At 38.0% G+C, this 16,116-nt stretch overlaps 1 protein-coding gene across 3 annotated transcripts in view; it reads left to right on the top strand.

Annotated features, from left to right (window-relative positions):
* The window catches only part of NUDT13 (nudix hydrolase 13), a 35,932-nt gene extending 20,442 nt beyond the window's left edge, over window positions 1-15,490 (top strand). The window contains exons 1-9 of one of the 3 annotated variants that reach the window (XM_046652079.1): window positions 21-134; window positions 4,652-4,743; window positions 7,791-7,930; window positions 9,181-9,315; window positions 10,153-10,259; window positions 11,300-11,425; window positions 11,593-11,704; window positions 12,737-12,891; window positions 14,358-15,490. In XM_046652079.1, coding sequence (XP_046508035.1) covers window positions 4,661-4,743; window positions 7,791-7,930; window positions 9,181-9,315; window positions 10,153-10,259; window positions 11,300-11,425; window positions 11,593-11,704; window positions 12,737-12,891; window positions 14,358-14,558 — 1,059 coding nt within the window. In that variant the 5' untranslated portion in view covers window positions 21-134; window positions 4,652-4,660 and the 3' untranslated portion in view covers window positions 14,559-15,490. Of the gene's footprint in view, window positions 1-20; window positions 135-4,651; window positions 4,744-7,530; window positions 7,603-7,790; window positions 7,931-9,180; window positions 9,316-10,152; window positions 10,260-11,299; window positions 11,426-11,592; window positions 11,705-12,736; window positions 12,892-14,357 lie in introns of those variants that run through there. The other 2 variants (XM_046652080.1, XM_046652082.1) reach the window with 2 other exon arrangements.
* The last annotated feature ends 626 nt before the right edge of the window (window positions 15,491-16,116 follow it).

Genomic DNA, 16,116 nt, shown 5'->3' with positions numbered 1-16,116 from the left:
GAGGATTCTGGGAAGTGTGGCAGAGGTTGCAGTGGTTCCTCTGGGGAAGGGAAGCCCAACTTCCCAGGAACGTTTGGAATTTCCTGGTTTCCGCTGATTCTTGAGGCCTAGGAAGGCGCCCCCAACAGAATTCAGTGAGTGCAGTGGAACAGAAACCTGTTCAGTTTCTAAGTATGGGAAGGATTTTTATGGGGAGGCATAATCAGACCTTGAAGAAAGCTCTCAGTCACAGCATTTTTCCATTTTAGCTTAGTCCGTCTTCCTTCCAGAAACCAGGGAATGACCACAGTTTTGCATCCTAACTTGCAGAGCTATCTTATTAACTACTGCTAATAATTTTCTGATACTTCTTTGGAGAGCCGTTTAAAAATGGAATTTGCCAGCTTTTCTGCGTTGTGCCTGAATGATTTTTGAATTAAGGGAGGAAAAATTATTTTTTAGAAAGCCAGCCATAAAGCTGGTCAGCGAGACCTTGAAATCTGTATCCCAGTGGCTTCTCAGTTTTGCTTATTTCCCATCCCGTTAAGGTCCTTAGTCATGAAAAGACAGACTCTCTGAAAAGTGCTCTTTCAAACTACAGACCTGGCCTCTTCTTGGTCAAAGTAACCCAGAGATTCAAAATGGGCTTTTTTTGTTATGCTGTAGTGCTTTATAAATTAATCTTTCTTCTGTTAAGATGAACAGGAGGAAAAACACGTGTGAATCATTTATTACAGGCGGTTCAAAGAAATCGTTACTCTTAAGGACCTTGCCTCATCATTTAATAGTTTCAGTAAAAATAATATTACCTTTCATCTCAATCAGTCTTTGAACTTTTAAAAACATAAATAGTAAATGAATGTTGGAAAATGCTATCCCATGTATTTCTTATCAAAACGTGAGCTTTTGAGCCAGATGGCCCTGAGTTTGAATCTGCTGCTGTCTAGATTGTGATCTCAGATGGGTTAACCTCTCAAAGCTTTATCTTCCTCACTTGTAAAATGGGATAAATTCATTCATTCATTCATATATATTGTGTTTCAAACTGTGATAGGGACTGTGCTAGATGCTGTAGATAAGGAAGATGCAATCCCAACTCTTAAGGATTTTATAGTCCAACAGATCTGAGAATTAGGTATGTTAAAACCTGACATAGTTGTAATACACTTTAGATCCGTATTTTCTCCTTCCTCACACTGTGAGAAGTAAGACAGAAACCAAGCTCTGACAAGTTAGGTGACAGCCTCAGGTCACAAATTCAGATAGTAGGAGAGCCAGGAATAAAAAGTCCATGAGTCTCTTCAGACTTCCTTGTCCTTTTCTTGCTTTAGAGACATGCATGTGCACTGTAAACAAAATAGAAGGCAGGCCTGAGCTTATTACAGTCTTATTTCAGTCAGAATGACTGCTTCACAGAGAAAGGCAATACATACAGCAGTTGGTTCCTACAGTACATTTGGATGATCATATTGTGGAAAATGCTGTAAATGCACTATAATATTTTAAAAATTTGAATGGTCACAATAAAGTAAAACCACAATAAATGAATGAGCACAGGACACCAAACAGACGATTTACAAAAGGGGAGCTAGAACTATTAAATCTGAAAACACTTTCAATCTTTATAGTGAACAAAGGAATACAAAATAAAAGTTCTTTTTTTAACCAAATACTATTGAATCTTGCAAGTGTGACATTGTGTAGGAAGAGCCATATGATTTTAAAATAAATTTCATCCCTATAATTCTACTTTGGGAAACTTAAAAAAGTAACTTGAAAATATCAGCACAGAGGTATTTGTGGTATTTTATTTCTGATAATTTAAAACTGGAGCAACCTAAATGTCTAAAATCGGAGGAATGTTTAACTAATCAGGATGAATCTACTTGAATGTAATATTGTGCAGCCAAAAAATTATGAAGTTTATACAAAAACATAGAAAACTGCTTATGACATGTTTCATGAAAGCAAGTTGAAAAAATGTGTCCTCTGATTATAAATATGTAAAAAGACTAGAAAATACATGTTAAATTATTAGTTATCTTTATGTGGTAATAGTATGGGTGCTCTCACAATTCCATTTTCCAGATGTCCTGTAATGTAGTTATATTAATTTTATAACTTAAATGATCTATTTAAAAGAGAAAAATACAGTTAAAGCTGAATTTTAAGGAAATCATTTTCTCTTGACTTTTAAATAGTTTCTAGACTGCTTTTGTATAAGATGTGTAAAAAAAGAATATGTAAGGGACCATTTAGAAAAAGAATTAGACTTAATCTTTATCTACTAGGTTTATGACTGTACCAATGAAGGTACAATTCTCAGGTAAAATAAGTCTGGTTTTTCTCTTGATTAATGATATTTTTCCAAAGCTACATTAAGAACTTTACGTTTTCTACCAGCTCTGACCACCATCCCATGAGTCAGCACGCCATGATAATCCACAATTGGCTATGGTTAATTTAGTAGCAGAAGCTGGGGGAAACGTCAGGCAGCCAAGTACAGTCGGCCACACAGGCTAGTTGGTAGTCATAACTACAACCAAACAGCTCTTTCAGTTCTCAGGGTTCAAGGAACTCACCAAAGGAATTCCTTTTGGTTCCCAGGGAATGTGGTGAGGTGCTACTAGGAACAATATACCTCATTGTAGAGTTAGTCCCATGAACTACTATGTTTTTATGCTTTATTTGTTAAAGGAGTATGTACACATGGTTAAATTTATTTTTAAGTACAGGAATATATAAAGTAACAATTACAAGTACCCTTCTTGATCCCTATCTCCATCCCACTCTGCCAAATTAGTCACTGTTAACAGTTTGGTATGTGTACTTCTAGTCACTTAAAAAATATAAATAAAGACATATCTAATTTATGCATTCTGGTATGTATATGTCCTTTTCTTCATAAATTAATTAGCTCATGCTAAGCCAACCAAATATTACTTGCATTTCTTACTTAATAATATATTCTGAATATGTTTCCCTCTTACTTACATATATACTTTTCCACTGTCATCTTATTTCCTATTTATTTTGAACAGCTGTGTGTTATACCCTTTTATCGTAATTTTCAGTTAACATTCCTGTACATATCCTTTCCTTAGGAAAAATTCCTAGAAGTGAAATTGCTAGGTAAAAGAGATGCTTATTTAACATTTTGATAGATATTACCAAATTGCCCTCCAAAAATATCATACCAATTTAAATCCTCAGACTTGTATATGAGAGAGAAATATTAACCTTAAATACATTTCTTCTAGTATATCACAAGTCTGTGGTTATTAAAATAGGAATTATACTTTCAATACTCTCCTAGAATGCTTTGTAATCAGATATTGCCTTCTGTGAAAGTTACATATTTGTTTTCTCTCTCCTGCTAGAGTCCCTTGAGGGCAGGATTTTCATCCTGTACATTTTTGTGTTTCTTAAAGAACCTTGAGTAAAGTCAGTACTCAACAAATACTTCACTGAATGTTTGCCATATATATTTTACCCTTGGTTAGGACATAGATTGTAGCCAAAACTGTCCAAGGGTTAGTCATCAGTGATTCATAATTATGTAACCAAGAAGTAGGCCTAAACTTTAGACTTTCCTCAGTGATTTAGTGTTAGCTTGCTAACCTTGGGCACAGTTGAAAGAGTGGCTGGTTATTTAACTGTACTGATTTTCTCCTTTTGGTGGAACTTCTTGACTTTTTAATTGCTAATGTGAAATGTTCTTTTCATGGGGAATAAAATATTTACTGGTATACAATTTAAAAGGAATCACCTTCTGCAGAACGGATTCTTAAGATAGAGAATTTTTTTTGCTCACAATGAGATACAAAAAATAGAAAATATCTTAGACCCACGTTAGATTTTCATAGCTGGCTTTTGAAATATTTTCCTAATGACTGTAATTTTATATTTTTCTTATCTACAGGATTCCTCCTGCTTCATTCTCAGAGACTTTGGTTTTCATGTAGTCTGAGAAACAGCTCCATTACTCTGGAGACACTCCAGGCTTACTTGGTCTATTGTGATGCTAGCTGCTATAACAAACTTCAAAATTTCAGTGACTTAATAGGACAGACGTTTATTTCTTACTCACAAATATCTGAGGCAGAGGGACTTGGATTGGTGGGTGGCTTTTTTCCATGTAGTGATTCAAGGAGCCAGTTCTCCACCTAATGGCTCTGCTATTCCAGAGTCTTCCAAGCAGAAGAGGAAAAAGAGGATAGAGAAGGCATACCCACTTCATAACTGCTTTAGCCTAGAAAAGATACACATCCCTTCCACTCACATTCCATTGTTAAGACCTAGTTTGGGCCCTACTTGGATACAAGGGAGGAGAAAAATGTAGGCCTTAACTTGGCAGCTACCTCCCAGCACCAACTCCACAGTATGTAAGGAGGAGCACATATTTTTTGTGGATAGTTAGCTGATTCTCACAGAACAGGTTTCAGTTTTGTAGGTTAGGAAAGAGGCACTGCAAAGTTGAAATCCCACAACTCATTAGTAGCAGAAATGCAGTTTAGAAACCAGATCATCTGACTCCTATGCAGTTTCTCTTTCCTTAATATTAAAAAGTAAGCCTATCCTGGCTTAAAGTATAACACTTTTGGTGATTCATTACTTTAAATTTGCATACTATGATCTTTTTTTTTTTTTTTAACTCCTCTTTCCTTTTAAGGATCTGACAATGTCCCTGTACTGTGGAATTGCTTGCAGGAGAAAATCTTTATGGTGCTATAGACTGCTGTCAACCTATGTCACTAAGACCCGGTGAGTTTTGACCAACTTGAGCTCTGATTTATTCTATCTTTGTCCCATTAAATTATAAATTATAAATATCTCAAAATCCTATATTGAAGATTAAGGATGTATGATTAAGATTTACATATAAAGATGTTCATTACAAATTATTTATAATTGGAAAAATTCTAAACAAACTAAATTTCTAACAGTATCTAAAATGTCTGATGTACTTAAATATAAGTTATATTAAGATAAGAACTTTGTCTTTTCCACTGTGGTACCCCTACTGCATAAAACAGTACCTGGCACATAGCAGGCACTGCAGTATTGTTGAATGGATGAATGAACAGTAAGGAAAAAATTAATTAAATTATAGTACACCCGTATGATGGCATTAAAAACTATACTGAATAACAGTTCACGAAGTTTCCTGAAAATAAGGTGGATAACTCCCATCCCTGGATGTCTACCACTCCCCTGAAGAACTAAATTTCAGTGAAAGGTAGACTAGAAAAAAAATCTACACCAGTACAAGACAATGATAAAGGACGTCTACAGCCTGAGCAAATTTGAAATCACTAGGCTGCTCTCATACAGTTTTGGAGTTTAAATTTGCACCATCTATATGGTGTGGTCCCCAAACCCCCAGCCTTTTCTTTTTTTTTTTTTGAGGAAGATTAGCCCTGAGCTAACTACTGCCAATCCTCCTCTTATTGCTGAGGAAGACTGGCCCTGAGCTAACATCCATGCCCATCTTCCTCTACTTTATATGTGGGACGCCTACCACAGCATGGCTTTTGCCAAGTGGTGCCATGTCCGCACCAGGGACCCGAACTGGTGAACCCCGGGCCACCAAGAAGTGGAATGTGCGAACTTAACTGCTGCGCCACCGGGCCAGCCCCACCCCTGGCCTTAAGAAAAGAATTTCAGTAGTAGTCCTAGACATAATATCCCTGGGGCACCTTGCAGAAGCAAATGTAAAACTCCTCTAGAGGGATACACTTACAACCAGGGCTTCCCACAGAGGAAGCTCTGCCAAACATCACTGCCCAGCGCAAAATTTAAAGGCACGTGAGCATACAATCTTACATGAACAAGAGTGAGAAAACAACAAAATTGCAATACTTGTTTTAGATATTTTGGGCATTTATGTTACTGAAGTTCTCAGGCTGAGACTCTGAGAAAACAGAATTATTGAAAGTCTAAAAAATGGGTATGTTAAAGTGATTAAATATATTAAAAAGCATATCAAAAATCATGAGAAAATAAAATTCTATCAATAAAGAATATGGTGTGAAAAGATGTTAATATGTTTAAGAAAAAAGGCTATAAATTAGTAGGTATGATTCTAAATATACCTATATATATACACACACACACACACAATATTAATAAATAGTTTGGAGAATTCCAAGGTATAAACAGTGATCATCTCTGAATGGTGGGATTCTTGATGGTTTCCCTTTTTAAAAAAATTGATAACTGTATTTTCTGATTTTTATAAAATGACTATTTGTTACTTTTATAATAAGGAAAAAACAGTTTAAGTTTGATAATCTTAGTATTGTTGTTTTCCATGCTACTACAACTAAAGGAAGAAAATGAATTTTTAAAGTGTTCCTGATCAAGAAGAATGCAAGGAACACTTTGGATCTCAGTTCCAGTTCCAATGAGGCCCCAGGTTTAAGACCTTAACCTGGGTGTTTTGCTTTTTAGGGTCATTAGGGCAAAGTACAGGTTGTACCGTCCTTACTGTTGTTTTACGAAGGCAGCGGTGTTTGTTCTATTGTTTGTATTTGGTAACTTCTGAGTGGCACATGTCTCTCCTTTGACATACATTGAGTCTTTGCCCCAGGAGGCTGCAGTCACTCATAATAAGTTTAAAAATATCACGAGTATTAAAATCTCAGGTTTCTTTTCTCTTGTTTATACAGAGCTCATTGTAACCCCTTTTATCACACAGTCAAAAATAGGTTTCTAAAGATGCCATTGTAGTGCGTTTATCATTTTGCTTTGTAGTTTCATGTTGAGCCAACCCTGCCTACTGGTGTTACAAAAACTCTCAGATCCTACAGAAAATATCTTACAAACTGTGTTTCCCACTTAGGTGACAAACTATGCCATATCTCTGAGAGTCTGTTTGAGGGCTTTCAACAGGCAAAATGGTTAACTCTAGGCCCCAGAAGGAGAATCCACATTCAGTCCCCTTTGAATCGTGTGGCCCCTGATCTGATTCTCAAGGTTCTTGAAGGGCTGGATTTAGACCATCCTCAATGAAGGTCCTGGAAAAGCCTAGAACTTGCCCAGTACTATTTCTTTTATAGAAGATAATTATAGGATATTCTCTTTTACATATTTTTATTTGGGCTACTGAAAATATTACACTTATTAAATAAGTCAAGTAGTGGTTTCTCTTTCCCATCGATGGTCCCCTCAGTAGAGATAAGGAGCAAATGGTGTCCACTTAGGGGACTAGATGTATGAGACATGGGTGCATTGAAGATAAAATTTGCTCTTTATCTTCCCTAGACTGAATGAGAGTTACTGAAGGCACAGTGTTTGCTCTTTGCAATAATGAAGTCTGCTCTCATCTCTGGGCATCTGTGGTTGATGTTTTATCACAGTATTGTTTTCCTTTCAATCCACTGCATGTAAATTCTTGCCTCACAGTGTAATATTGGCAGAGTACCTTGAGGTTCAATTCAGTAAATATTTATTACCCTTGAATAAATAAATATTTATTGAATTGAGCCATTCAATATGCTAATTACTGCAGATACAGAACTAAGGCAGACCCTGCCCTTAAGGAGACCATTGTCTTTCAGGGAAGACAGACAAATTAACAAATAGTACAACGTTAAGTGCAACCACAGGAGTATGGACAAGGTACAGTAGTGTAAAGGAGGGAATGATTGCCTAAAGCCACCTCAGATCCTTTTTAGAGCAATTTAGGATGTAAATAAATAAAAGGAAAAAGCCGTGGTAGGAGAGGGATGTGGGAACAGAATTCTCAAAGATGAATGCTGTACAAGTAACTAAAGGTGGTTTTGTAATGCTTTATTTCCAAAATACAGGTATTTATTAGAACTGAAGGAAGATGATGATGCATGCAAAACAGCCCAGCAGACGGGAGCATTTTACCTCTTTCATAGCCTGGCTCCTTTGCTTCAGAAATCAGAACATCAGTACCTGGCCCCCCAGCATAGCCTATCAGGTAAGCCCAAAGCAGACCAGTAGAGTAGACCAGCCTGTAGCCTCTAAGCAGAATTCAGTCCATATTGAATCCTGAGAAGGATCCTCCGACTTTAAAGCCCAGATTTTTCAAACTGCTTCTGCCAATTATTTATTTAGTGTATGAACTTGAGTTGCCCAAATAGTATTTGGTGTGATGGTATGAACCACTACTGCCTTAACCAGGGGCCGGCAAAACTGCTGTCCAAATTGGAACCTGCCACCTGTTCTGTAAATAATTGGAATACAGCCACACTTGTTTATTTATATATTGTCTATGGCTGCTTTTGCACTACAATGGCAGAGCAGAGTAGTTGTGACAGAGACCATATGACTCAACAGCCTAAAATATTTTGCCAACCCCTACCTTAGACCAGTGATTTCCAGCCTCCATGGAGTTGCACACTGTTATACTGTTTAAGATTTGCATCATGACTTCATTTCTCCTAGAAGGGTCAAAATTAAAAGTGAATTAAAATTAATTTGTTTTGAGAACTCTTTTAGGGTATATAACTAAAGATATCTAAGTCACTGGGATTTGGCATTCAAGATACTTTCAGTTTTATATGATATCACTATAAACTAACTTCTAAATACATTGTCAGTGAATTTCCTCCATGGGTCAGATGTTGGAGTGCTTGCATAGGTAGTTCCTAGCAGTGCAGAAGAATATAAAGATGCCATCAGAAGGCACTAAACATTATTTAGAGCTTTAGCAATGTTATGTTGCATTATGAACAAACGTGAGTCTTTCATGCACAAGAGGACAGGTTTTCTCCCTATACGGCACTTGTCTTATACAGGCTGGGATCTCACATTAGTGTTCTACCCTGGCCCACTAAAGCAGCATACTCTGGAGACTAAATTATATAACTGATTTGGTCTCTACCATTTTAAGTGTGCCTTTTTTTCTTCAGTGCCATAAGTTAAATATCATGTAGCTTTCGAACTAAGGGATATGTTCCTTTCATGATAGAATCATAGAGTGTCACAGTGTTACACAGAAAGAATTCCTTCATTAGTCCAAACTCTTCAGATTGCTGCTGAGAAAGTGGAGGCCTAGAGAGGTTAAGTGATTAGACCAAGATTACATAGCTAATTAGCTACAGGGTAGTGACTGGGAGCCAGGTGTACCTAATTCGAGCTGAAGTAGATGATTTCCTTTAAGTCTACATGGCTCTGGTGGTTTAATTAAAACACTTCTTTTTCTTTCTTACCTGTTTTATTTCTTAGAGTTGGAAAAGCTCCTGGCTAAGTTTGGACAGGACACACAAAGAATAGAAGATTCAGTGCTGCTTGGCTGCTCCGAAAAGCATGAAGCATGGTTTGCTCTGGATCTGGTTCTCAACAGCTCCTCTCCCATAAACGGTACATAACATTATTCCTAGTGGGGACTTTCCAATGGTTCTCAGACTTTGGGGCTTCACATAATTTCAAAGAAAATTTTGGGAATACAGAAAGGTTATCAACTTTATATATATATACATTTTAAGTTAGGAAATAAAAAAATACTACCATCTGGTATCATCCATCATTTACTAGAAAATAAAGGACATCTTAACGCTTTCTTTCTAAGGTAGGTGGTGGGTACACATATGCTTACTGTATTATTCTCTGTACTTTTATACATTTTATATATCTTAAATATTTCATAGGAAATGTTTTAAAATTCATGACATCGTTCTTATTTCTTTTATCAATACAGGTCAATAAACATGCTACCTTGGAGTAGCTCTGAGTCTTCAGGCTTGCATTTGGGAACCAGTTTGCTATAGGCTCATGGCTCCTGTCAGGCTTTCCTTCTCTCTTTCAGGGTTGTAGGTATAAATGTATGATGCTGCAATGAGGTTCAGGTAGGAGCTTAGAGGTCCCATTTCATCTCTTTTCCAAGGATAGTGTGTGGCTAGTGCAAAAGTTCTTTTTGCCCTGAAGAGGCTCTTGAGAAATACTATGGTCTAATGTTTCCCAAATTTTCCTGAATATAGAAATCACCTGATGCTTGTTAAAAAAATAAAAATTTCTGGGCCTCACTTACCTGCAGTTCAGAATCTCCAGGTAGGGGCTTGAGAACCTGTGTATTTTTTATTTTCCCTAGTTGTCTTATTAGGTGAGTTTGGGAAACAGTGTCTAACAGGATATACTTGAGAGGGACCCTGAGGCAAAGTGTGATGTTTGTTTCATTTCATCCCTTTTCTCATTTTCTAGCTTCCTTACAGAAACCTCAAATGGAGACAGAGCTCAAGGGGTCTTTCATTGAGCTAAGGAAGGCTCTCTTTCAGCTGAATGAGAAGGATGCCTCCTTACTATCCACGGTAGATTCTGATTTCTCAGTTCTGTAGGAAATTTAGTAAAGCAGTGTATAATGGGTGAATACATGCATGCATAACACAAGGCTAGAGTGACATTTGATTCCTTTTTTGCAGATCATAGTCCTTCCTACAAACCTTGGCAGAAGGACAACGTGCTGTAGGGAGATTACTTATTCTTCTTTCTTTTGCCCTTGGCAGGACTGCTGTCAGGACCATTTTCTCCTAAGGGCATGCAAATCTCTGGCAATGATCTATTAGCCTCATAAACATTTTTAAGGACCCACAGCATGACATATGTCATCATGTTTTTCCTATGAGAAATTATTTTATATTGCTTTAATGACTCGTCCTCACAGCTTTAGATTTTACTTGCTAAAGTGCTTTTGATTGTCCATTAACTTAAAGAGATAACCTCTGAACACTTTATTTGCAAAAAAAATTCCACCTTTATTGAGGAGCAGTATATGTTGGGGTGTTCAACTATATTGGAAATGTTTATTTTTAAGCTGGATCATAAGTAAATGGCTGTTCAATACTTTATATATTATATATTTTGCACCTTTTTTTTGTTTTTAAAGATTTTATTTTTTTTTCCTTTTTCTCGCCAAAGCCCCCCGGTACATAGTCGCATATTCTTAGTTGTGGGTCCTTCTAGTTGTGGCATGTGGGATGCCGCCTCAGCGTGGTTTGATGAGCAGTGCCGTGTCCGCGCCCAGGATTCGAACCAACGAAACACTGGGCCGCCTGCAGCGGAGTGTGCGAACTTAACCACTCGGCCACGGGGCCAGCCCCTATATATTATATATTTTAAATAATTCATAATACACTTAAAAGTATGCTTTTATTCATATTTCAGACGCTAGAGGAATATGGTCAGATAGTTTCCTTATTTTAAAGTTTAAACAGTTAATAACCATTTAAAATAGGTGAGCTGGAAAGGTATTGGCATTTCCCTTTGAGTTGCTCTAAATACTAGGCCCAGCTTGTTACAGATGAGCCCCACATTCTCCCCAATGAAACCAGGCCCATCTTTGTATTCCTAGGCTCAGGCTCTTCTCCGTTGGCATGATGCCCATCAGTTCTGCAGCAGAAGTGGGCAGCCCACCAAGAAGAATATGGCTGGCAGCAAGCGTGTGTGCCCTTCCAATAAGATCATCTATTATCCACAGGTAGGCATTGCTTTAAAAGGACAGTAATCTGTGAAGTGGATTACTGTGCACTAAGTCCTGTGGATGTAAGCCTCAACAGTTAAAAGGCTTTTCTTAGTTATCTTTTCCTTCATCCCATTAACAGGCCCCAAAGCCCTAGTGTTTAAGTTTCCATCCCCTTTTCCTAGATGGCTCCTGTGGTGATCACTCTGGTGTCAGATGGGACTCAATGCCTGCTTGCTCGCCAGAGTTCCTTTCCCAAGGGAATGTATTCTGCCTTGGCAGGTTTTTGTGATATAGGTAAGGAGTTTAGGGCATGGACGGATGATACTGGAGGACAAGAAAGCTTATCAATAGAAGGTATTTCTTTGTCTTGCTGCCACAGTGCTTGGAGTCTCAAGTACGTTGTTCTTTATCACGTCAAGAAAACTGCCTTCTGTATGATGTTAAGCGAAATAAACCAGACAGAGAAAGACAAATACTGCATGATTTCACTCATATGTGCAAGATAAACAAACACACAGATAAAGAGAACAGACTAGTGGTGACCAGAGCGGGAGGGAGGGAAGCAAAAGGGGTAAAGGGGCACATATGTATGGTGACGGATAAAAATTAGACTATTGGTGGTAAGCACGATGCAGTCTATACAGAAACTGATAAATAATAATGTACACTTGAAACTACACAATGTTATAAGCCATTATGACCTCAATAAAATAACTGAAAAAACCCCCACCAAAACTGCCTTCTGGTACTATAATTTTCCAATATATTTTAGGCAAATTTTCAAATATACAGCATAGTTGAAAGAATTATACAGTGAACACCAATACACCTACCACCTAGATTCTATAATTTTTTATTACACTTACTTTATCACCTATCTATCCATTCCTCTATCCATCCATCAATCTACCATATTTTTGGATGCAGAGATTGCAGACACTGGTACACTTCTCCCTAAATATTTCAGCATGCATACTATTAGTTAGAATTCAAAATTTATTTACAGGTTTTTTTCTCAGTCTCTTGGGGTAAAACTTACAAATGATGAAACATGGCATTAGAATTTTATTAAAGCTGGGGGCAACACTCGCCTCTCCCACTGCCACTCTTATTTTGCATTATAACTAACCTAGTAGGTTTAAGTATTGCAGTTCAACACCCAACTCCAGATTTGATTCCTATTGTTGTAAAGACTCGGAGATTTAGGGCTCTCCCAAGAGTATTTCATTGAAACATTAGAGCCGGTTTGGTACTCCTTTCACAAATGGGCATCTGTATCACCCTTCCTGCTGCAGAGCTGTCCTGAATTAATCTGAGTGCTTGTAGGTGAAAGTCTGGAAGAGGCTGTCCGGCGAGAAGTTGCAGAAGAGGTGGGATTGGAGGTGGAAAGACTGCAGTACTCTGCATCCCAGCACTGGCCCTTTCCTAATAGCTCACTCATGATTGCCTGTCATGCAACTGTGAAACCAGGGCAAACAGAGGTAAGTTCTGATTCTTTCCTCATGCTGTGATATTTCCTTTGCCTCATCCAAGCTGGTCAGTAGGTACTTAGTAAGCACCTGTCTAGTCCAGCATTGTCTATGCAGAGATGTTTAAGATATGATTTATACCCTTAAGGAACTTGCAATCTCATAAGGGAAACAAATAATCACTATGAAAATTGGTAGTGCCAAGATGATCACCATTCTTCCTTGTATATCTCTCAATCATGAGACAATTTATCTTTTATCATCAAGACTTAGAGATTCCTGCATAGAGTAAGCACACAATAAATATATAAAATTTAATGACTGATCAGCCAGGATGTTGGGGACTAATAATATAAAATCATAGCAACTTCTGGTTGAAAGGGACTTAGATCTTGTCTTATCCAACCTCCTTTTGCTCTTCTGTAGCATCCCTGACAGAGGCTTTGTGGTCCCTATCTGCCAAAGTCTGTCTACTGTGTGTTTTGGTCTCTATAGAATGAATAATATCTAATCTGTCTCAGATTCCTGTGGCTGCAGTTTGCATTACTTTGCTTCTTGCAAAGAAGATACTAGGCTTTTGATTATCATTAATTAACCCTTATCCTTTAAAGAAGAGTAACATTTGTTTGTTTGTTTGTTTGTGAGGAAGACTGGCCCTGAGCTAAGATCTGCTGCCAATCTTCCTCCTTCTGCTTGAGGAAGATTAGCTTCAAGCCAACATCTGTGCCAATCTTCCTCTACTTTGCACGTAGGACAACGCCACAGCATGGCTTTCACAAGTGATGTGTAGGTCTGCACCCCCAGGATCCAAACCCATGAACCTTGGGCCAAAGCAGAGCACACAAACTCAATCACTATGCCACTGGGCCAGCCATTGTCTCTTCTTTTTTTTTTTTTTGTGGAAGATTAGCCCTGAGCTAACATCCACTGCCAATCCTCCTCTTTTTGCTGAGGAAGACTGGCCCTGAGCTAACATCCATGCCTAAGGTCTTCCTCTACTTTATATGTGGGACGCCTGCCACACCATAGCTTGACAAGCCGGGATCTGAACCAGCAAACTCTGGGCCGCTGAAGCAGAACTTGTGAACTTAACTGCTGTGCCACCAGGCTGGACCCTGCATGTTCTTTTTTAACTGAAAGTTATACCATCAATAGAGGCACAAAGAAAAACAAGTATTATTCATAATATACCCCTCAATGTTAACCACTCTTAAATCTTAGTATTTATACTCCTAGGATTCTTAAAATGTTATTATTATTTTTTTTAACTATTTAAAAAATATATTTAATTCTTATATCTTAATTATGCCTCCTTTGCTTCTGGGCAGTATCTAGAACTGAGTACCTCCCAGCCTGTAGCTCCCAAGTATTATCATCTAAGATTGCTCAGTTCTGGAACCATTTTCTCAAGTTTGGCCACATTATTCTAAATTTTGTAGTTCCTAACTGTACATCCTGTTTTTCCTTATGTCTTTCAGATCCAGGTGAACTTGAGAGAACTAGAGGCAGCTGCCTGGTTCAGTCACGATGAGGTGGCTACAGCCCTGAGGAGAAACAACCCATATACTCAGCAACAGAATGGGACTTTTCCATTCTGGTTGCCCCCCAAGTTAGCCATTGCTCACCAACTGATTAAGGAGTGGGTAGAAAAACCAACCTGTTCTGCCCTGCCTGCTTAACTCAGATCAGGCCACCTAGACTCCTCTCTCAGTATCCCAGATGGACATATCAGAGATAAGGAGCTAAAAGGGAGGTGACGAAAGGCCATCTTCAGGCCAACCTCATAATAAGGCAGAGAAGAAGGTGAGCCGCCTACAGCGAGACACCTCTACCAGCAGTGTTAATGAAATAAGTTCCTACTCATAGGCAATCAAAAATGCCAAAACTGATGAGATGACAATTGTCAAAATCAGAGGGAGGGCTGAAGCATTAGTTCAGATGTAGGTCTTTGTTCACCCATTTCTCCTAGGCCTTGGAAGCAGACATCTTTTGGCATGTGGCTTGTTAATACTAGGTTTATACTAACTGCCAAAATGTGCCTGGCATAATTTTGGTTAAAACTTTTATCTTAGTATTGAAAATATAGAGCAAATCTCAGCCCACTACTGAGTTACTTTTTATCCTTATAGAGTTAAGAAAAATAGCACAAGATAACATTTTTTAATTCATATACAGATAATTATTTTGTACATGGTAGTTAAATTAAAGTCATATTTCTTTAAGTCAGCTGAAGGGATGAGGAAAATGGGAGCTAAGGCCTTCATCAGAGTACTCTATAATATATCAGAGGCAATGATGTTCTGTTGAGGTAACTGCATACCAGTGGGGCTCAAGATGGGAAGGTTTTTTTTGCAGTTACTTGCTCAGTTTGTGACCCAAGGAAAAGATGATCATTTTGCCATGCCTGTTTTCCTAAGTAAAATGGTTGCTGCATTTGCACATCCAGTAAGTGTGGTAACTTCAACTAAGGGATTAGTGAGGATGAACCATTTTTTGAGTTTTATGGGATAAACTAAATTTAGGATTTGTCGTCATTTATATATGCCATCCTATACCTTGTCATGGGGAGAAAAATTATCTGAAGGAAATAAAATAAATTTCCACACTTTCATTCAGATGTATTTTTCTGTCTTATGAAGTTAGGAATTTGTGGAAAGTAAGAATTTAAGGTGGGAGGAGAAAAGAAATCCTTTTATTAGTGTGACAAACGTCAAAGTTCAGGTTCTAAGTCTGTGGAACGACTGAAGCAATGTGCAGAAGAAATATGGTTAGAGGTCTGTTTGAAAAGAGGAATGGCTGGGGAAAGAGTCATATCTTCAGATGATTTTAAAGACACAAGTGTCAGAGACCCTACGATTATTTACACATCAAAGTCCCACAGGACTAAGGAAAAGAGATTCTAGAACTAGAAAAGTTGAAGCACTGAATTTCCTCTTGATCCCAAAAGGTCATTGCTCTCCCCATTGCCAGCAAACCATCATTGCTTTGGGGAAATCAAAAGTGCCGTCAGCAGGAAATGTTGAGGGATAATGTGTGATGGGACTTGATTGTCCTCTTAGATTGGCAGCTTGCCCTGACCTGAGCTGAACCCAGCATGTAGAAGGGAAAAACACTCTTGAAAGAGAGGACCTGAGATTTCTTCATATCTTGCAGTTAGAAGAAAACAGTTCAGGGTCCATGTGAATTACTATCTCCCAATCTTCTCTCTCTCTATGTGGGTGTGTTTGTGAGCACATG

The sequence above is a fragment of the Equus quagga genome, chromosome 2 (genome assembly GCF_021613505.1).
Source record: "Equus quagga isolate Etosha38 chromosome 2, UCLA_HA_Equagga_1.0, whole genome shotgun sequence".
Classification (NCBI taxonomy): Eukaryota; Metazoa; Chordata; class Mammalia; order Perissodactyla; family Equidae; genus Equus; species Equus quagga.
This window is presented reverse-complemented; position numbering and strand designations above follow the sequence as displayed.